Source organism: Mirounga angustirostris, unplaced genomic scaffold (assembly GCF_029215605.1).
Source record: "Mirounga angustirostris isolate CCGP_5_RB_7025 unplaced genomic scaffold, mMirAng1.0.hap1 SCAF_12, whole genome shotgun sequence".
NCBI lineage: Eukaryota > Metazoa > Chordata > Mammalia > Carnivora > Phocidae > Mirounga > Mirounga angustirostris.
This window is the reverse complement of record NW_026991720.1, coordinates 87,095,144-87,117,064: the sequence shown is the minus strand read 5'-3', so window position 1 is coordinate 87,117,064 and position 21,921 is coordinate 87,095,144. Positions and strand designations below refer to the sequence as shown.

Below are 21,921 nucleotides of genomic sequence, written 5' to 3'. Positions count from 1 at the left end.
AAAAGAAAAAGAAAAAGGTAACACCGAGAAAGTGCAGGTAGAATTTAGTAACAAATTATTCAGAATGGATAAAATACAGGTAGAAGAATAGCAGAACTGGAGAGCGACATAATATGTGAAGACTGCTATAGTCAAAGTATATTTTAAACAGGGAGGTGAAATTAGAAAATTCAAAGTACATGCTGCCTATTAAACAACCAGATAATATCATGAAGAATTACTCGTGGAAAAAATGCTTTCTTTGAAAAAACCCTGATTATATATCTAGGGATAATTTCACTCTATAATAGCAATATAGTCATCATGAAAAGTATTTTTTACCTGAGCAGACAAAAATCTTCAATAGCAATTATAACAAATTTAATGAAAAAGTGGCCCAGAAATGGTTTTGTGCCATTACATCCTTGGGATAATTTATCACATAGAATTTAAGTGAAAGAAATCTACATGATAAGAAATTCAACAAATATGGAGGCTTATTAAAATGATTAAATATGGGGCGCCTGGGTGGCTCAGTTGGTTAAGCGACTGCCTTCGGCTCAGGTCGTGATCCTGGAGTCCCAGGATCGAGTCCCACATCGGGCTCCCCACTCAGTGGGGAGTCTGCTTCTCCCTCTGACCCTCTTCCCCTCTCATGCTCTCTCTCACTCTCTCTCTCTCAAATAAATCTTTAAAAAAAAATGATTAAATATGATTCAGAGAACTATAAACAATCATTCACAATCATTCTGTGCTCCTTTACCTGTTCATAAGCTATTAAAAATTTAGGACTGTTATTTCTGTTTTGTAAAGCAGCAATTTTTTCTTTTTTCTTTTAGCTTTTGCATTTCTTTTTTTTTTTTTTTTAAAGATTTTATTTATTTGAGAGAGAGAGAATGAAAGACAGAGAGCATGAGAGGGAGGAGGGTCAGAGGCAGAGGCAGACTCCCCGCTGAGCAGGGAGCCCGATGCGGGACTCGATCCCGGGACTCCAGGATCATGACCTGAGCCGAAGGCAGTTGCTTAACCAATTGAGCCACCCAGGCGCCCCTAGCTTTTGCATTTCTATGACTAGTTTCATTAGTGATGATTGCAAATCATTATGCAAACATTCTTCTCTATTACACTCCAATCTTTAAAACATATTAAAATTTTAAAATGAGTTTTAAAAAGCTTAGATTCTGCCATCTTTTCTGGCTACCATCCAATACTCATCTGCCTTTCCTGTAAAACTCAGCTCCCACCACTTCCCATATACTCATCTTAAGAAAGGAAAAACTTACTTTTTTACACTTTGCAATATTTTGTTCTTTCTCCCCACTTTTTTTCCTTCTTTTATCATTAACCTTGGAAACTCGTGAAGCAGTTAGAGTAATCGATGTTGGGGTGTGCTGAAATGCAGTATATAATTCCACAGGAACCTCATCACCACTCTCAGTTGCACTGGTATCACCATCTTCCAAGGCAAAATAAAAATTATTGTACTTGTAATACTATTTCGAACAAAATAAAAAACAAAACAGCACTCTATATGGCAAACTTGTATCTCCATCTGTCTGAAGAATAAACATTTTTTTTTACTTCCTCACCTCACCCAAAGTAAGATACATTTAAATGCAAACTGCAAGTACCATTTCTTATACATTAAACTAGATGCAAAAGTCTAACAATATACTGAGATGCCATGACTGTTGGAAACCAGCACTTGCATAAACTGCAAGGAAATTCAAAATTCCCTATGAAAGGGAATTTAGCCATATCTAGCAAAATTCTCCATTTACCCTTTCACCCAGTAATCCTATTTCTAGGTATGTATCCAAAGATAAAGTGAACGAACATCCAAAAACTTAACCAAGACGGTTTCATTGAAGGTACTATTTGTAGTAACAAAAACAAAACAAAAAATACTGGAAACAACCTAAATGTCCATCAAACAGAAATAGTTCAATAAACTATGATTATTCAAAACCATTTGTATTAATACTGTTTTAAGCCAAAGTGAAAGTTGTACTGTAGCTATACTTCTAAAATCTATTCCTAAAAATGAAAAAAATACTATTCCATATGATAAACTAATGGATCACCATCTACCTGAAAAGCCAACATATTTTAATACTTCCTTAAACCAATTTGTTACCTTTGTAGAAAAATATGAATGATTTAATTTTTATTTTCCTCTACTTCCCACATTTTCTAAAATAAGTACATTCTTGTTCTATAATCTATAAATAAAAAAAGGCTGTTTAAAATCTCTACCTGATTCTAAGTCATATATACAATCAACATTCACTGGCAAGGTGTTTACATCTGACTAAAATATACAGGCCACTCATTCTCTCAATCACACTAATCTTAATTTAGTATAGATCCTTTTCACCTACCTGACATATTTTCCCTCTTCCGCCGTTGTAGGAGCACTGCCCTCTCTTTATCCAAATTCCTGTATTAAAATATTAATGATTATTTATCAAACTTTCATGAATTTAGATATAAGCAGATCCGTTTTAAATGTGATAAACTTCACAATCTTTCTGATGTTCTTACTGAAAAACGAACAATATAAAATATATGTTTTGTCCCTGGCCTTAGTTAGATCTTATCTAGCATAATTAGCAGATGACTGTTAAGTGACTCTATTGCACTCTTTTAAGAAAATAACTTTTTACTTAGGAAACTAGTATTTTTTCAAATTAAATATTTAAAGCAAAAAAGTCTGTTAAAAAAGAATGCTATTTCATGAAAAAGATGGAGCATCTTGAAGGGATGGAAAGAAATGAATCAATCTCTATATACTACTATAAAGTGATCTTCAGCACATTATTTTTATTATTATTTTTTAAGATTTTATTCATTTATTTGACAGAGAGAGAGAGCAGGAACACAAGCAGGGGGAGTGGGAGAGGGAGAAGCAGGCTCCCCGCTGAGCAGGGAGCCCGATCCCAGGACCCCGGGATCACGACCCGAGCCAAAGGCAGACACTTAAGGACTGAGCCATCAAGGCGCCGCCCCTTCAGCACATTATTCTTTTTTTTTTTTTTTAGATTTTATTTATTTATTTGAGACAGAGAGAATGAGAGAGAGAGAGCACATGAGAGGGGGGAGGGTCAGAGGGAGAAGCAGGCTCCCCGCCGAGCAGGGAGCCCGATGCGGGACTCGATCCAGGGACTCCAGGATCATGACCTGAGCCGAAGGCAGTCGCTTAACCAACTGAGCCACCCAGGCGCCCCTCAGCACATTATTTTTAAGAGAAAAAAGGAAATGTGGGAAAAACTGTAATATACTATCACTTACCTAAGTAAGGAAAGGAATATAAATATGTATGTACATATCTGTTTCTAATAAGGAAGCAAACAATGGAAAGAATAGTCTGTTTTTTATCTTACTTCAGGGGTGGAAGGACATAATCACATTAAGTATATAATTATAAAAATAAAGTATAAGAAGCAATCCTAAAAATAAAAAATAACTAGATTACTCCAACATTTCTGATAGGAATGTAAAATGGTACAACTGATCTGCAAAATATTTGGACAATTTCTTATAAAACTAAACATGCCACCACCATGTGACTGAACAATTTGCACTCTTAGGCATTTATCCCAGAGAAAACAACCTTACATTCACACCAAAACCTGTGCACAAAATGTTTACAGCAACTTTATCTGTAACAGCCCAAAAGTGGAAAAGACCCAAATGTCCTTCAATGGGTGAACGGTTATACAAACTGTACACATATGTCACAGAACACTACTCAGCAATAAAAATAACAAAATACTGGTATATGCAACAAATGGCTGGCTCTCCAGAGAATGATGCTGAGTAAAAAAAAGCCAGTCTTTTTAAAGGTCACATACTGTATAATTCCATTTATATAACGTTCTTGAAATGACAAAATCATAGCCATGGATTACAGATTACAGCAATGGAGTTGCCAAAGGTCAGGGATGTGAAGGGTGGGAGAGGTGGGAGGTGGTGTGGATGTAAAAAGCAACATGAGGGATCCTCCCCATGGAAATGTTTTGTTTCTTAACTGTATCAATGTCAATATCCTGGTTGTAATATTGTATTAATAGTTTTGCAACATGTTACCACAGGGCTGAACTGGGTAAAGGATACAGAGAATCTCTGTATTATTTCATAACTGTATGTGAATCTACAATTAACTCAAAAAGTTTTATTTTAAAAAAATAAAAAATAAAATAACCTCATCAAGTATCCAGCTGGTGTTATAATCACACAATGTATCCAGCTGGTGTTATAATCACACAATGAAATCCTTCTAAGGGACTTTAAACACAGTTAACTATACATTCCTTGTGGAACATAACTTAAGGAAAAAAGTTCTAAACTCTTTTACACAGGGGCACCTGGCTAGCTCAGACGGTAGAACATGAGACTCTTGATCTCAGGGTTGTGAATTTGAGCCCCAAATTGGGTGTAGAGTTTACTTTTTAAATACATACATACATACATATACATACATAAACTGTTTTACATAATCATATGATTGGTGCTAGTGTTGGTATTGTTACTCTGAGACTGTTGTATTTTTCTGTGAAATGAAGCAACTGAGTAGTTGGTGAAATTCTAATTACATTATTGTCTATGTTGCTGGGAACTAGGAGATATAAATGGAATACCGAAATGGTTAAATGAAAACCTTGTATTCCTAAATTTAAATTGCAATTATCTGTATAAACTCAAGTACTTTATCTTAAAAATAAACACACAAAACGTATTTCCTAGCTTTGTCTAAAAAGACAAAGAACTAGGAACAGTGACCAATCCAGTAGGAAAGAGCATGACTAGCTCTCAGATTCTAGAACTGAAAACCAATTCTCAGGAGTATAAAATAAGCTCGAGACATCTTGTTATACAGAAAGCACAAAAACCTATCAAGTACCACTAGGATACTGTCATAAGGGCTCAAGAGCCAACTTGATGAGGTTCCCAATGACCAAAACTGGACAAAATTTGAGTATCAATAAAGACAGTAACTGCCATGGACTGATATCCAAGATGTTTAAATCCCTGAGTTCATAATGATACTTAAATTACTTTTTAGTATTCTGAACACTAGTAAATAAAGGGTAAGAATCAACAAGCATTTATCCTGCCTTTCCTTACCAAAATACAGTTGACTCTTGAACAACATGAAGAATTAGGGGAACCGACCCCTGTGCAATCAAAAATCCACATATAACTTCTGACTTTCCCAAAACTTAAACTACTAAAAGCCTACTACTGTCAGCCCACTGATAACATAAACAGTTGATTAACATGTATTTGATATATGCATTATATACTCCATTCTTGCAGTAAAGTGCACCAGAGAAAAGAAAATGTAACTAAGGAAGTCATAAAAATACATTTACAGTACTGTATTGAAAAAAATTCATATTAAAAAGAAAAAAGAAAAAATCCACATTTAAAGTGGATTAGCACAGATCATAACTACGCTGTTCAAGGGTCAACTGTATTCCTTAAGAGAACTAAACAGTTAATATGGGGAAGTTTGTTTCTATAGAAATATTCCAGCTAATAAGTTATAAGCAGTAAGATTAACATGGCACTAACTTGCGACCCCTAATAAATTAATGGTTCTAAATAAGGACTATCAATGTGTCCTATCATAGAGACAACCAATCGCTTCTCGGCCTTTTGGCTAAGATCAAGTCAGACAACCAGATATTATGTGTTACCTGATAGAACACAGTCTATGAAACACTACCCCCCCACCAAAAAAAATTTAACTTATAATCCGATCACACATTTATTTACAGAAATACAAATGATATAGACACTGGTTATATCATGATAATGCAATCAGCAAACAAATCAGGATAAACAATTCAGTTCCTTAAACACACTGCAAAGGAGACCGGAGTTGGTAGGGTAATGGAAGGTGGTTTATATTACCAAAGTCTTAAGAGACAAGTGTATATCAACCAATCAGTATTTTAACAGTGGCTGGATGATAGAACATTTTATACAATGCATGTATAATAATGGCTTTGAGGTTGGTTTTTTAAAAATTCTTTTACAGATATATATTGAAATACATATAAATATATATATACTGAAATACATAGGGATACAGGTGAATGAAATAATATATGAGACTCCCATTAAAATATATGAAAGGGAGAAGAAATATATGACAGTATAAATGAAAAAGATTGTTGAAAATTGTTGAAGCAGGGTGGTGGAATGATTATTTTTTATGGAATACATGGATCTAATAACTCTTTAACATAGTGCACTCCAGTGAAAAAAGATGCCATCACTTAGAAGATGCACTATTATTTTATGCATTATTAAAGTAAAAAAAAAAAATCTACAAAGTAAGCCATGACATATTATCAATGGAATGATTCTTCCTGATTATAGAGATGTCAGAATACAAAAAAAATAATAAACATAAAAATAAAAAGTGTACCTTAGAATTGATGAAACACAGTAATCCATTAATTGTTTAATCCAGAATGCATACATAAACTTCTATTAACTGAAGATTACTTCAGTAAATTTACTGGCAATCTTACAAGTACACACAACTTACCTTGGCTGACAACGTTCACATAAATATGTATCAGGAATATGCTGCCTGTCAATCCCCATGCAGTCAATATGTTGCCAAACGCTTAAAGAAAAAAGCAGAACATATAAAATATTAATAGAATCAACCTTAATTTAAGATTTGCTATTCTATTTAACTATCACTTAGTAAGCGCCCACTTTGAGTTTAGCACTGTAAAAGGTGCTGTGAGGAATTCATAGAAATATGTCCTTGGGGAGATAAAACTTTGAGATGCAAAGACAAGAGAACAAATATAGGATATTTTATATATATATGTATATATATGTGTATATATATATATTTCTAAAGCAAATATAACTTTTAAATGTGAAAGGTATACATTACAAATATTATCAAAAGCCACAACGTGAAGATGTCCATACTATTTGAAGTTAATGGAAAAAGCACCCTGGAGAATAATGGACTTGAATAAAACCTCATTTGGGAGATTAGAAAAAAAAGATGTCATTATAGCACTGTTTTCTCAAGTAGATAGATATGAGGCACAACAGCCAGAAGTCAGTTAATCTATATGAGGGGGATTTTCATTCTGAGAAATACAGGGGGGTAAAACTGGATTAGTAAAGTGCAGTCAGATTATATAGGACTTGGAATATCAGGATGTGTATAAATTTCCTCTAATGGGCACCAGGTGAAACTAGAGGTGCTTTGATGGTATACAGTTAATTCAAAGAAGTTAAGAAACTCAAAGTAGAAAAACCAACTAAGAGGATTTTCCAACATTCCTAACCTCAGTTAAAGAAAGACAGAACTAGAATGCAGCAGAGAAGACAAAGTTAAAGAATCCAAGATACATTCCATGAGGATAGGGATTAAACCTATTCTGTCTTCAAATTATTTTTATGGAATACATGGATTAGCTTGAGGCAATCTCTCAATTTTTACTATTATTGAACTTTGTTGCCAAGACTTTAATTGGTCCAAAGCTGATATATAAATATGCCTGTTCCTAAAATATATAGATATAGATATAGATATATGCTGTTCCTAAAAATAGTCTTAATTACTCTTTACATAATAATTAGCCATTTCAAATATATCCCTACTGAATTAACTATCATATGCTCTTCACTTCTAAACTGAGACTGTTGGGAAAAGAACTGGTAAGAAGTGGAAGGTAACAGAATATAAGATGTGGAGGAAAAAGAAAGAAAAGCACAGCACCTGACAAGGCGGGTTAGAATAACAAACTAAATCAAATTTGGGGGGTAAGTAATAATGTCATGCAGACAACAGAAGAAACGAAACTAGAAATGAATAAATGATCTGAGCTCTAGATGTCAAACTTGAAAGACAGGAGTATAGGCAGTAGGCACACGGACATACATAGAGGAAATACAGACCAAGAAGAGAGGAATAAAGGTAAAGCCTTGCAAGTATACTACAGATTAAGCAGTAGAAAAATAGAACAACAAAAAACAGATTCATAACAGAGAGTAGTCGCTGAGAAGCAAATACCTTGAACAATCCAAAAACTGAACTGGTCCTTCAAGAATTTGCAGTTTGGTATAAATCCTAAGGACTATCTCACTATTTTCTAACTGAGATAATTTTATATTATATCTAGATCATTGTAATGAAATCGAAAGAAAACACTGCTTTAAAATGAAAACACTGCCAAATGGTATGTAATTTATCACATTAGACAAGATCAGCTAAGAGAAAGCTGTATTATATGATCAGTTAAAATATGAATTGAGATTTTCTAATTATTTTTAAAAAATGAAGAAAACAAGTTATTACTTTTGGTTTTTTTTTTTTTTAGTTTTTAAGTTTACCTTCTGAATAAATGTACTGTGGTGACTGTTCATAGTAATGATATGTGTCACAGGTAATGAGTATTTTTAAATTTTAAAAGATACAATATATTTTTATTAAAATTAACTCAAAATATCACATCTTTACATAAAAATATCAAATTTCACTTTCCAATTAAGACTAATTTCCCTCTTTTTTGGCAAAGGTAAATCAACTTTTTGAAATATAACCCTACATGCATGTTTATATCAATAACATCCAACTCCTAATCATGTAATAGATGGCAACAATACTACAAATAATGCAAAGTAATTTATATTTGGCTCTAAGATGTATTTTTACATTCACACTCAAATATGGGTATATCCTATTCTATTTCAAATCAAATAATGAAGCTATGCCACAAAGATCTGACCTAGGAAATTGTGTAAAGCCACCAAAATTTCTTACCCCCCTACAGTACACTGCTTAAATCCTCTCCGCTATCCACTCTTGTGCAGGGGATGGACTCATTAACTTTCAGGCCGAAATCCTACAGTTCCCTCTCCATCCTCCCCAACTCCCTCCCCCCCAAAAAAAAACCAAAAACCAAAAAATGAAAACAAAACCCCACTTTCTGTCCCAATCACACCTTCTCTAGGGGAGGAGGCCTTTCTTGTTGGTTGAACCAGGGTTGGGGGAGGGGAGACTGTGGTTCTGGTTCAAGGAGACTCCAGAGTGCTGCAAGGTTCAAGTCAAAAGGAGGTGAGAGAGTCAGGTCAAACAAACATCAATCAAAATGTATAATTCCCCCAAACTGGAAAATCAGCTGACTGTACAGCACAAATAATTCCAAAGGAAATTCAAAGGGCTAATTTTTCTATCTTGTCTACCTCTATATGTAGTTGTATTATTACTGAACGAGCAAAAAGAGAGATGGGATCCTATATGAATAAAGTCCAGAACTGATTGCCTATTACTCAGTTAACAATGAGGATTTCTAATAAACTCTAACAGAGCTTCTTTCCCATGGGGGATTTTTCTAGCAAAACACACTGCATTGATAGTAGCAATGCATCCAAAGAAATGCATTCATCAATTCCTATAAAAGTGACTTTATCTTTTCCAAGATTAACAATCAAAGGTTAGCAGCATTCAAGAAAAGCAAACTAACAATGTAAAATATTTTACCTGCATTTGTCACAACAGATCATGTATCCATCATCATGTGTAAAACCACATATGCACCTGGTTACGTCAGTACCATAACTTCCATCCTCAGATGTGCTGATTGTAGTTGCACTGGAAGTTTCATCAAAATTAGGAGTGGTAAATATGCCTACTTCATTTTTGCTAATAAGAACTGATGGAGGAGGGGAAGCTGGAGGTGTTGGAGGAGGACGAGCACCATAATTATGGTCCTGGATAATTGAACACAAATACAGCACAATATAATTTGAACAACAATATGAACTTAAATAAAAGTCATTCCTTAATCTGAATATTCAAGAAATATGAAATTGGCCCATTTCTTCCCTAATACCTTTAAAATAATTACTTGGTAAAGCTAGGTATTAAACCATACTAGTAAGTGAGAATGTCCATCTACAACCTTCAGTCACCCGCACAGTGACTTCCCTCAAACTCCATGCCCTCATCTCCCTATCCTCAAAGTCCTATGGTCAAAGAGCTCCACCTTCAAGATAGAAGCAGGTACAAGATGTGAAGATAGGCTTTAAAAAAAAAAACAAAAAACCTCAGGAACATGGTGACTAAAGAATAACAAAAACAACTAATAAAGACATTATCACTATAAAGTATGTAACAGAAGATTTTTAAAAATTTGGTTTTTACTCTGGTCCCAGTGGTAAAAATCCCTCATAATTGTACCTGGATAGTATCACAAATGTGTCCAGTTCTGTAACTGTTTCAATCTAACTTGTGCCCCTTATTAGCTATGTAACAGTGAATGAATTAATTTAGATAAACCTTCACTTTTTCAGCTATGAAATGGGGATGAAAATTATGCCCATCTCATGAGGTCGGTTTTGAAGATTAAATGAGATAATATATGTAAAAATGTTTAAAGTCTGGCACATAAGTGCTCAATAAGTGGCAATTATATAATTTACTATATAAATTACTATGTAATTTAGAATCAACAGTAGATAGTAAATACAAGCCTATGATTTTTTACAGAGAAGGTAAAGAATTATAACACCAAACTACTAATAGCATAAAATGCATAATAACAATAATAATAAAACTTCTAGAGAATGCCTCTTCTAAAATTTTAATCCCTCGAGTAAATATAGTTTGAGCAATAAAAAATTAAACTATAAATTACATACCTAATTATTTAGATAATATAAACCAAGTATTGTTTTTTAAATATTGTTTTAGGCATAATACCACAAACATCTACCTTCAACTTCTAGATATAAAAAATACCCTTCCAGAGAAATGCTGGACACTTACCGCATAGGGCAAACCGATGTAACTGTGTGAATGATGCGAGCTGCTGGTATATAACTGGTGGGGATAACTGTTGGATTTCTCAACTACCACAGGGCTAGCTTCTACAGATTCTGGTCTGGAGGGGAAAAAGTTGCATTAAAGAGAATTCCACTCATTTTGTTCTGTTCATCCATTTAAAATTATAAGCATTTATTTCATCGTCTATACAAATGTCTTTTTATAGTAGGTAGACACCTTGTGGACAAGATATATCATATATATATATCCTATCTAGATCCTGTGTCCTAACAACAAAACTTGTAAGTAAAATAAATGTCTCACCTCCAAGTCCAAATACAGTTTCCCTCTCGTTAGGAAAAATTACTAGAAATTAAACATTATTTAATATACTCAGTGGCACTGGAGACATTACACACAGGAGAGGAGAAAAGTGGCAGAAATAATTTAAACAGGACGAAGAACACACTGAATCCACATGGACCCCAATGTCAATGTGAAGTATACATTTCAATGTATGTGTATGTGTTAGTGTGCCAAGAGGTAACGAAGCCTTGGAAAATATTAAAGTTAAGAAATAGGAAACCTCACAATGAACCGAGGTTTGCTTATGAAAAAATATAAGCAGCAGCCAGTGGTGGAGTAAGATCAGCAGTTCTCATCTGCAATGGTTAAGTGATGATGACCTGACCATCAACTGACACAACTGGGACTAACAACCCACCCACTGTGACTGACATACAAACTCCCTGGCCTAGCATTATACATCTATCACTTTCCAAGTTTCCTTACTCATTTCAATCCTCCTGAACACTATCCTGGTAATTCCTACTGATCAATGGTGGTAATGAACCCACCTCTGAAGCCAATTCGCAATGAAATTAATTTCTGCCTTGCATACACAAAACATGACTTGTTTCTGTATCTTTATTCTCACCACAGCCACCAACTGAAATTCTTTCATTCCCTACCTCTCATTCAAAACTTGCCCTTACAACGCAATACTGTTTGCACTGTTCATGGTTTAAGACTTCTTAATGTAGTCACACTCCAGCTGTCATACTTCTACAGTCCACTGCTTCTTGATACACTGCTCGCCCTCACTCCCCTGTACAAGGTCGCAGTCTGGCCGGAGTGGCTGCTGCCCTGAGACCCAGTGTCCCACAAGCAGGAGAGAAAGGGCACAAACCGAGGCTGTCACGTGGCTCTGGAAGAAATTACAGAAGAGCCTCCAAAATGTTCTGAATACTTTGAAAATCAATACTCACCTAATGTTTACGTGGTTATTTTAAACATTATTTGCTTATTACTTCTTCTTTTAAGAAATTTTTAAATTTAAAATCAACACATTCTCATTGCATAAGAAAGTGAAAGGCCATGTCTTCATACAAAACTCAAACATACCCATGTTAAGATGCCATGTAACTCCCTCCAAATTTTTTCTATCTGTAAATATATCTAAGAGCTGTTTATTTTAAAAAATGAGAAGATACTGAGCTCCTGCGTGGCTCAGTCGGTTAAGCATCTGCCTTCGGCTCAGGTCATGATCCCAGGGTCCTGGGATCGAGCCCCACATCAGGCTCCCTGCTCGGCGGGAAGCCTGCTTCTCCCTCTCCCTCTGCTTGCCACTCCCCCTGCTTGTTCTCTCTGTCAAATAAGTAAGTAAAAAATCTTTCAAAAAATTATAAAAAATAAGAATATATACTATATTTGCTTTTTCCATCTTTCAATGTCAATACTTATCTACCTTATTTCTGGTAGTAACTGCTGACTTCATTATATAAATGTACATAGTTTACTTAACAATTTCCCTACGGGGGTGGGGGGGAGTGCCTGGGTGGCTCAGTCAGTTAAGTGTCGGACTTGATTCGGCTCAGGTCATCATCTCAGGATTGCGCGATCCAGCCCACATTGGGCTCCACTCTCAGCACAGAGTCTGCTTGAGAGTCTCTTTCTCCCTCTGCCCCTCCCCTCACTTACGCATGCTCTCTAAATTAAAATAAATTCTTAAAAAAAAAAAAAGAAAAGAAAATTTCCCCTTGGCGGATATTTGTTTCTATTTTTCACTGTTAAAGGTATCACTGCATTTGTACACCGTCCAATATATTTTCTTAAAATACATGGGAATATTGGGGCGCCTGGATGGCTCAGTCGTTAAGAGTCTGCCTTCGGCTCAGGTCATGATCCCGGGGTCCTGGGATCGAGCCCCGCGTCGGGCTCTCCGCTCTGCGGGAAGCCTGCTTCTCCCTCTCCCACTCCCCCTGCTTGTGTTCCCTCTCTCGCTGTGTCTCTCTCTGTCAAATAAATAAATAAAATCTTTAAAAAAAAAAAAAACAACATGGGAATATTTCTACAGCATGGATCCCTAGAGGGCAGAAATGCTCAACAAAAGGGTAAATGCATATAAAATGGACAAATATTAGCAAACTGCCTTTGAATGATTTACTATATCGATTGCCTTAAAATTCTTCAAAAATTACATGGAAGGAAGAAGTCAGGGCTCGTGGGTGGCTCAGTCAGCTAAGCATCTGACTCTTGATTTCAGCTCGAGTCATGATCTCAGGGTCCTGGGATTGAGCCCTGCGCTGGGTTCTGTGCTCAGCTGGGAGGCTGCTTGAGGATTCTCTCTCTTCCTCTCCCTCTGCCCCTCCCACTGCTTGTGCTGGAGCATGCCCTGTTTCTCAAATAAATAAATAAATAAACAAATCTTTTTAAATAATTACGTTGACGGAAGAAGGGGAATTTTGGCAATTCCTGATCTATAATACTATTATTAAGGCAACATGGAGGTATTTTGGTCAAAACAGACTCACACTTAAAGATATAGATCAAACTCTGAATATGCTACTAAAAAGTGTGGTAAAAACTTTGGTATTTTGGAGTAGTTAATGGTTACACATAAAAAACTTACAGCACAAAAGCAGTTAAGTTCAAGCATGTAAATAAGTCACAAATGCATAACCTTATGATTCAAATTAAAGCTGCACCACTGACAATTTGGCAGTGAAAGAAAGCAGAAATTCTTTATCAAGATCCTCATTTCTAATGCTGCTGCTTACACGAAAAGTAATTTTAAAAAGAAGGTTAACAGTTCTGTTTTAAAAAATTTCGCTGATATATTTTAAGGATTTTTCCTGAACTATAAGATTGAATTTATTTTTTGTAAAGATTTTATTTATTTGACAGAGAGAGACACAGCCAGAGAGAGGGGAACACAAGCAGGGGGAGTGAGAGAGGGAGAAGCAGGCCTCCCGCAGAGCAGGGAGCCCGATGCGGGGCTCCATCCCAGCACCCTGGGATCATGACCTAAGCTGAAGGCAGATGCTTAACGACTGAACCACCCAGGAACCACCCCTGTAAGATAGAATTTTTTTAAAAAAGTAATACAACAGCGTATATCTTTAAAAATATTCTTTAAAAGTCCTATGGTGCTAAATATCCTCAAAGCTCTGCATTTCCATAACATGGTAAACATGAAAACAACTTTGTGACAATACCAAAAGTCAAACATCCTTTGATCTAGTAACTCCATTTTTGGGAATTTATCCTTAGAAAGTTAATTCCCACTAGATAAAGACCTGCAGATTTGAGATATTTATTGTAATACTTACTATTCATAAAACAATATATACAAGGAGAAATCATTTAAATATCCAATCAAAAAAATGATTAAATGCAAGCAAACCTACCATATTTACATATGGATAACACCTTGGCAGGAACTCACAGTAACAAAAATCACTATATTGAGGTCACAGGAGTGTCCCTCAAAATCTTTTTTTTTATGTTCAATTTTTTTTTTAATTTTTTTATTCTTACGTTAATCCCCATACATTACATCATTAGTTTTAGATGAAGTGTTCCATGATTCATTGTTTGTGCATAACACCCAGTGCTCCATGCAGAATGTGCCCTCCTCAATACCCACCACCAGGCTAACCCATCCTCCCACCCCCTCCCCTCTAGAACCCTCAGTATGTTTTTCAGAGTCCATCGTCTCTCATGATTCGTCTACCCCTCTGATTTCCCCCCCTTCATTCTTCCCCTCCTGCTATCTTCTTCTTCTTCTTCTTTTTTTTTTTCTTAACATATATTGCATTATTTGTTTCAGAGGTACAGATCTGAGATTCAACAGTCTTGCACAATTCAGAGCACATACCCTCCCCAGTGTCTATCACCCAGTCAGCCCATCCCTCCCACCCCACCCCCCACTCCAGCAACCCTCAGTTTGTTTCCTGCGATTAAGAATTCCTCATATCAGTGAGGTCATATGATACATGTCTTTCTCTGTTTGACTTATTTCGCTCAACATAATACCCTCCAGTTCCATCCACATCGTTGCAAATGGCAGGATCTCATTCCTTTTGATGGCTCCCTCAAAATCTTTCATAAAGCTTTAAACAATTTCTAATGTCCAGGCTAAAGGGATAATATGCAATAACAAATTTTTATGTGAAGTTGCTACGGTACTGTTTAAGCATACACATACACATGCCAATATGCAGATATAGCATTTATCAATAAAGAAACTACATTAGCATAATACTCCCATAAAAAATTTTATCAAAACATAAATCATGGTACGTTGTTCATCCTATGGATAAGATTTTATCTACATAATTTTCATGTCACTTTTCAAATAGCAGGATACTTATTTGTACTCATTCATATATGAGTTGTGTTTTTGTTTTTGTTTTTTAAGATTTTATTTATTTTGAGAGAGAGCGCACGGGGAGGGGCAGAGGCTAAGAGAGAGAAAGAATCCCAAGCCGACTCCATGCTGAGTGCGGAGCCTGATATGGGGCTCGATCCCACAACCCGGAGATCATGACCTGAGCTGAAATCAAGAGTCAGATGCTTAACCAACTGAGCCACCCAGGCGCCCCAGCTTTGTATGTGTTCTTAAATCACTGAAACAATGATCACTATCAAAAAGATACTCTCTATCCATGGGAAACTTCCCAAAAGATAATCACTCTCCAATCTGAGAATTCAAAGTGTTTTTTAACATGTAATTAAAATATTCGTAATATATGAGCAGTAAGTGGGGTGCCTGGGTGGCTCAGTCGGTTGAGCGTCCAACTCTTGGTTTTGTCTCAGGTCATGATCTCAGGGTCATGAGATGGAGCCCCGCATATGGCTCTGAGCTCAGCAGGTAGTCTGCTTCTTTCCCTCTCCCTTGCCCTACCCCTGTTCGCACATGCTCTAAAATAAATAAATGAATCTTTAAAAAATAAATATAGGTAGATACATGCAATAAGGTATGGCCAAATAGTCAAAACAGAATTTGTAGATGAACTCTCTTTTTCAAAACTCTGAATTCTTTTTCCCACAAATTGAAGACATGAAATGCATAAAGAGAGTTTCTAATATGCAACTTGGCTCTAAAATCAAATTTAAAAATATGGTCTCTTAAAAAAGAAATATGCTCTCTTGTTGACTAAGCCAACACTCAGATACTGACTGCTTCTTTTGGAAGTTCCCTAATAGCTAATAAATGCAGAAGGAACGATCAAGTAGAAAAATCACAAATTTTCAACCCTCTAGAGACAATGGATTTAGGCAACAGACAGCCAATGGATGCTAAAACCTTGAAAGGTTGAAAGTTGATGGATAGATAAGGCTGACAACACCTGAACCTGTTGATCTTTTTATCATCATTGAAAGTTAGACAATCAAGTTTTATGTGCCCCTCTAATACTAAGCAACAGAAAGTGCAAGGTCCCACATTTAAAGTATCATGCTGAAAAGAAAAAGGAAGGAAAATGAGAGAGGGAAAAAAACAAATCTGAAGCTAATCACATCTCTAGGTCTACATACCAGTTTATAGAAACATGGGGGTAAGTAGATTAATATATGATGGCAAAAGGAAGCAAGAGGCCAAATCCAGAACGTTAAAACTTCTATAGACCAAAAGACACAGTTTTTTACCAGTATATGGTATGAGGGAAAACAAATTTAAAAGGCTGCTGCAGATGAAAAGAGATTCAAAGATATTTCAATCAAATACAGTGTGTGGATTTTGTCTGGATGCCAATTTGAATACACCAATTACAAAAAGACAGTTTTGAGACAACTCAGGGAAATCTGAAGATGAATTTGGTATTTTATATTAAGAAAGTGTTAATTTTGTCATGTGAAATAATAGTATTGTGGTTTTAAAAAATCCTTATCTGTAAGTGATATATACTGAACAAAACAGGTAAAATGATGTGGGGATTTGCCTTAAAATATTTCAATAAAACTGTAAGAAAGATGAAACAAGATTGGTAAAACTTTGAATACTACTGAAGCTGAGTAATACCAACTTGGTATTATTATTACACTGTTCTCCCTACTATTGTATATATTTTTGTACTTCCTTACTAAAAAGTTTAAGTTCCCCAACCTTTTTTCTTACATTTAATATCCTTTATTCAATAGGTACCTGTAAGAATAGTATACAGGTATACCTCTAAGAAAGGTATATATATTTCCTTTCCTCCCAAATTCAGGAAGATATCCTGGGCATTTCTACTTCTAAGCCTCTATCTGTGGAATCTCAACCCTTCTTGATTTCAACACATTTCTCAAAGCTTACTTCACATGCTCAAGGAGTACTTTCCTAACTGCTTCAACTCATCAAAATTTTTATAAATCCTATGGATTCCTATAGCACTTAATTACTGCATTAATTTATTACCTTTCATGTAATATTTTTGTATGCTATCAACCATCTTATCACATGGATTTATTATTTCTTTCTTCCAAACGCCATCAAAATTAACAAGTTAGAGTCTTCTCTCTCAAAAAGAACATGGGGGTGCCCGGCTGGTTTAGTCAGAAGAGCATTCAACTCTTCATCTCAGGATTGTAAGTCTGAGCCCCATGTGGGGTGTAGAGATTACTTAAATCAGTCAATTAATTAAAACATTTTTAAAAAGCATGGAATTGGGACATAAGTGTCTAAGGTTGGCCATTCAATGGGTACAGCTGAGTAGTCACCTTTCTAAAGTTGAACTTTTTATTTGTAATGTGGGGATTAATATACCCCCTTCACCTTCTTCCCAGCAATATGGAGGAAACTCAAATGATAGAAAGGATATGAAGATGCATTTTCTCAACTATAATACATTATGCAGATATGCAACACTACTTATTTCTTCAGAAATGTCTCTCAGCTGTAACTATTCAGTCTGAAATTGCTTTTCAATTATTTTAAAACCTTAACTCCACAGTAGTTCAAACTTCCAATTGTGATTCTAAGTACAAGATCTAGCTACACCTGTTTTAAATAAATCACTAAATTTGCAAGGTATCAAAACACTGTTGATATTTAAATCATTTAATAAATATTGAGCACTAAATATGTGCTAAGTCCTTTTAAAGTTTAATCTTTCTTAAAAGTATACTCCCAGGGCGCCTGGGTGGCTCAGATGGTTAAGCGTCGGCCTTCAGCTCAGGTCATGATCCCAGGGTCCTGGGATCGAGCCCCACATCGGGCTCCTGTCTCAGCGGGGAGCCTGCTTCTCCCTCTCCCTCTGCCTCTCTCCCTACTCATGCTCTCTCTCTCTCTGTGTCTCAAATGAATAAAATCTTTAAAAAAAAAAGTATACTCCCATAACTCTCAAAATTATATTGAAATAAGTGCCTTGAAATAAAATGGTTCCTTGGTAATCCCTTTGTAAAGCAGATTTTAAAAATATATTTTCTTAAAGTTGAATCCATAAATACATGATTCTTCACATAATAAAAGACTAAACTTTACATCAAGAAATGTAATCCGTAATCATGAATCTGTAATGTTCATATAATAAGGTTTTAAAATTCTAGGTCAGCGATTCAGAATATTACTCAGTGACATAAAATAGATTTTACTGCTACACTGTATATATATGCATCATTAATCTAACAGGGACACACAGTGATATACATATATCACTTTTCTATACTTACCTTCCTTGTCTTTTTTAATAACATGATAAGCTCCAAGAGGCAAAGATCTATTACTGTAATAACAGTTATTTACTACCAAAAAAATAAGAAATAGAAAATGGTGGAAAAACAGAAAGAGATTAATGTTCTAATTTTAGTTCCAGTCACTGCTTAAATCATTTATAATTTTTTTTTTCTTTTAAAGATTTTATTTATTTATTTGACAGAGAGAGAGACAGCGAGAGCAGGAACACAAGCAGGGGGAGTGGGAGAGGGAGAAGCAGGCTTCCCGCCAAGCAGGGAGCCGGATGTGGGACTCGATCCCAGGACGCTGGGATCATGACCTGAGCCGAAGGCAGACACTTAACGACTGAGCCACCCAGGCGCCCATCATTTATAATTTTGACACAAAAGCTAAGTAAGCAAGGAAATCTCTATCATTGGCAGCAGAGATTTTTTAAATGTTTAAAATTATTTTTGGGGGGTGCCTGAGTGGCTCGGTTGGTTAAGTGTCTGCCTTCAGCTCAGGTCATGATCTCCAGGTCCTGGGATTGAGCCCCACATCAAGCACCAGCTCAGTGGGAAGGCTGCTTCTCCCTCTCCCTCTGCTTCTCCCCCTGCTTGTGCGCTTGCTCTCTCTCTCTCTTTCTCTCTCTCTCTCAACATATAGGTCTCAATCTTACTAACCATCTTAAAAAATTTTTTTTTTCAAGTAATCTCTACACTTTAAGTGGGGCTTGAACTCATGACCCTGATATCAAGAATCGCGTGCTCTACCAACCAAGCCAGCAAGGCACTCCTTATTAACCATCTTTATAACACAGCCCCTTAAGCCCTGGTGATCATTTATCTTTCTTCAGATCCATTTATTTCTTCAATAAGATGTGGCAGACAGAAAGGCAGGGTACTCCAGCCATGAATATAATACACTCTGTAGAAAGTGATGATGATCTCATGATGCTCATCATTTTCTGGATTCTTATACCAAAGTCAAAAAATCACCTTATCTTAGTATTTCTGTCCTTGTCCATAACATTTGCCATTTCTGCTCACTTACAGTATTCTCAAATTTGTATGTTATCACCACTAACATATGCTTTCAATATATAAAAGAATGAATCTGGACACATCATTATGCAGTCCCTATCCTAAAGAAGTCATATAGACATTAAAATAAGAGCAACCCTAGTCATGCTGGAGGACACCACTGTTTATATCACTTCACCCAGAAAGTTTATTCCTATACTTTGTTTCCATCTATGATAAATCCCAGTCATAAAATTTTTTCTAAGTTTTTTGGTGGATTTACCTTACAGTCAAAGGAGCATACGAACTGTAATTCAATGAATAGTTCTATGATAGTATTCCCTATGTGGTTAAGATAAAGACAGGATAAAGAAATATAAAACATACTGCCATAACTCTAAGAGTTTCTGATCTTGGGAGGAACGGCAGGGTTAGCAAAAAGAGGCAGGTACACAAAAACCACTACACAAGGCAAAAATAGGATAATGACGTAAGAAAAGTATGGGCAAATGCTTAACAAAACTCTTTCCTCCGCTGTGTGAGATTTTGGTCTTTAGTCAACTTTCTACCTTTTACCCTAAAACCGGATAAAGTAATTTACTATATTGCTCGGCAAATTAAAATGACTCTTGATTGGTAAGTAAGTTGTGTCTAGACTGAGAAAACTATAAATATTTGATGAGAATGCCACAGATTTGAACTTCCCAAAGATACAGTGACTCTTCTAACTGGCATGTCCCTTGCAGGGAACCTGGAAACTCTGCCCATGCTTGTTACAAGAAATCCTGGCTCTGAAGGGCATAAGAGTAAGTCAGGACTCTCATCCTCCCAAAATGGACCTTGTCTCCTTTTACCTGACCAGTCACCTGAGAAGCCAAAGAAAATAGTTTCTGGATGGCTGACCCTCATATAGACATGAACGACTGATGCTAACCTCTGATAAACTGTGGCTCCTGTCCTGTAGACCATGTAGACTAGTGCCAAGTATGGCCTATGATAGTCTTGTAAATCTGAATGTTTAGTTGAACCTAGGGAGACCTTCTTGGAGAAGTTGGCAAAAGTTCAAAGTTCAAGGCTCCAGGATCAAGGGAATTCAAGAGAAGGACGTATCTACTTGAGTAACAGGAAGGATAAGGAATAAACATTATGAGGTTTCATTAAAAGTAAGAATATTTCTGAAAGGTCTTTAAACATTTGAAATTTATACCAAGTATATATCTTGTATTGAAAAAAATTTTTTTAAACCAGTAAGATGGAGAAAGACAATATCCCACACATATGCAAAAAGAGGAAAAATTGCATGGGGAGTCTTCAAGGAGTATGAAGAGGTCAGACTTCAGAATAGTGTTTGCTTAGTTAGCTGTTGGTCAAAATTAAGTAACACACAAAACCCTGCAATAGAGGGAGGGGGGATTTTTCTTTGTAGATTTGGATTTAGAGAAACATTATGTTAAACTAGGTCTTTTCTTTTTTTTTAAAGATTTTATTTATTTATTTGACAGAGAGAGACACAGCGAGAGCAGGAACACAAGCAGGGGGAGTGGGAGAGGGAGAAGCAGGCTTCCCACCAAGCAGGGAGCCCGATGTGGGGCTGGATCCCAGAACCCTGGGATCATGACTTGAATCCAAGGCAGACGCTTGACGACTGAGCCACCCAGGCGCCCCTAAACTAGGTCTTTAGGTCACCTGTATGCCAACAGCATCAAACACAAAGAAGCATTTGCGTTGAAATCTCATAGCAGTATTCAGCATAAAGTGGTGGTCATCCAAAATCACTTTAAACAGACTTAAACTTTTTTCCTAGCTCAAAAGGAAAATGGCAAAGAAATTTAAAACTTCATAGGGTTCACAGAGCCCCTGGGGACTACATCCACCGATCTCAGTTTGACTAGCAAGGATTAAACAAATATTGAGGGCCTGGTGCTTGCCAGTGACTATTAAAGATAAAGACACTGTCCCTGTCTTCAAGGAACTTATAATAATATAGTTTTAATTCACTCAATAAACATTTTAGCACACATTTGTAATCAGGGTGGTGAGTTTGAGCCCTGCATTGGGTATAGAGATTGCTTAAAAAGAAAATCTTTAAAAAAAAAAAAAAAAGGCATCCTTATTTACAACTAAGCTGCTTTTCATACTAGCAGAAAATTCAATTTGTAAAACCACAATTTACTAAATAAACTAATTAT

At 35.9% G+C, this 21,921-nt stretch overlaps 1 protein-coding gene across 5 annotated transcripts in view; it reads right to left on the bottom strand.

The window, feature by feature from the left end:
- The window catches only part of KMT2E (lysine methyltransferase 2E (inactive)), a 92,008-nt gene that overhangs the window by 35,923 nt on the left and 34,164 nt on the right, over positions 1-21,921 (bottom strand). For 4 of the 5 annotated variants that reach the window (XM_045864855.3, XM_045864856.3, XM_064575398.1 and 1 more), the window contains 5 exons: positions 10,796-10,910; positions 9,509-9,738; positions 6,542-6,622; positions 2,361-2,419; positions 1,263-1,435 (listed from right to left, as the gene is read on the bottom strand). In XM_045864855.3, the coding sequence (XP_045720811.1) occupies positions 1,263-1,435; positions 2,361-2,419; positions 6,542-6,622; positions 9,509-9,738; positions 10,796-10,910 (658 nt within the window). Of the gene's footprint in view, positions 1-1,262; positions 1,436-2,360; positions 2,420-6,541; positions 6,623-8,969; positions 9,059-9,508; positions 9,739-10,795; positions 10,911-21,921 lie in introns of those variants that run through there. The other variant, XM_064575396.1, reaches the window with a different exon arrangement.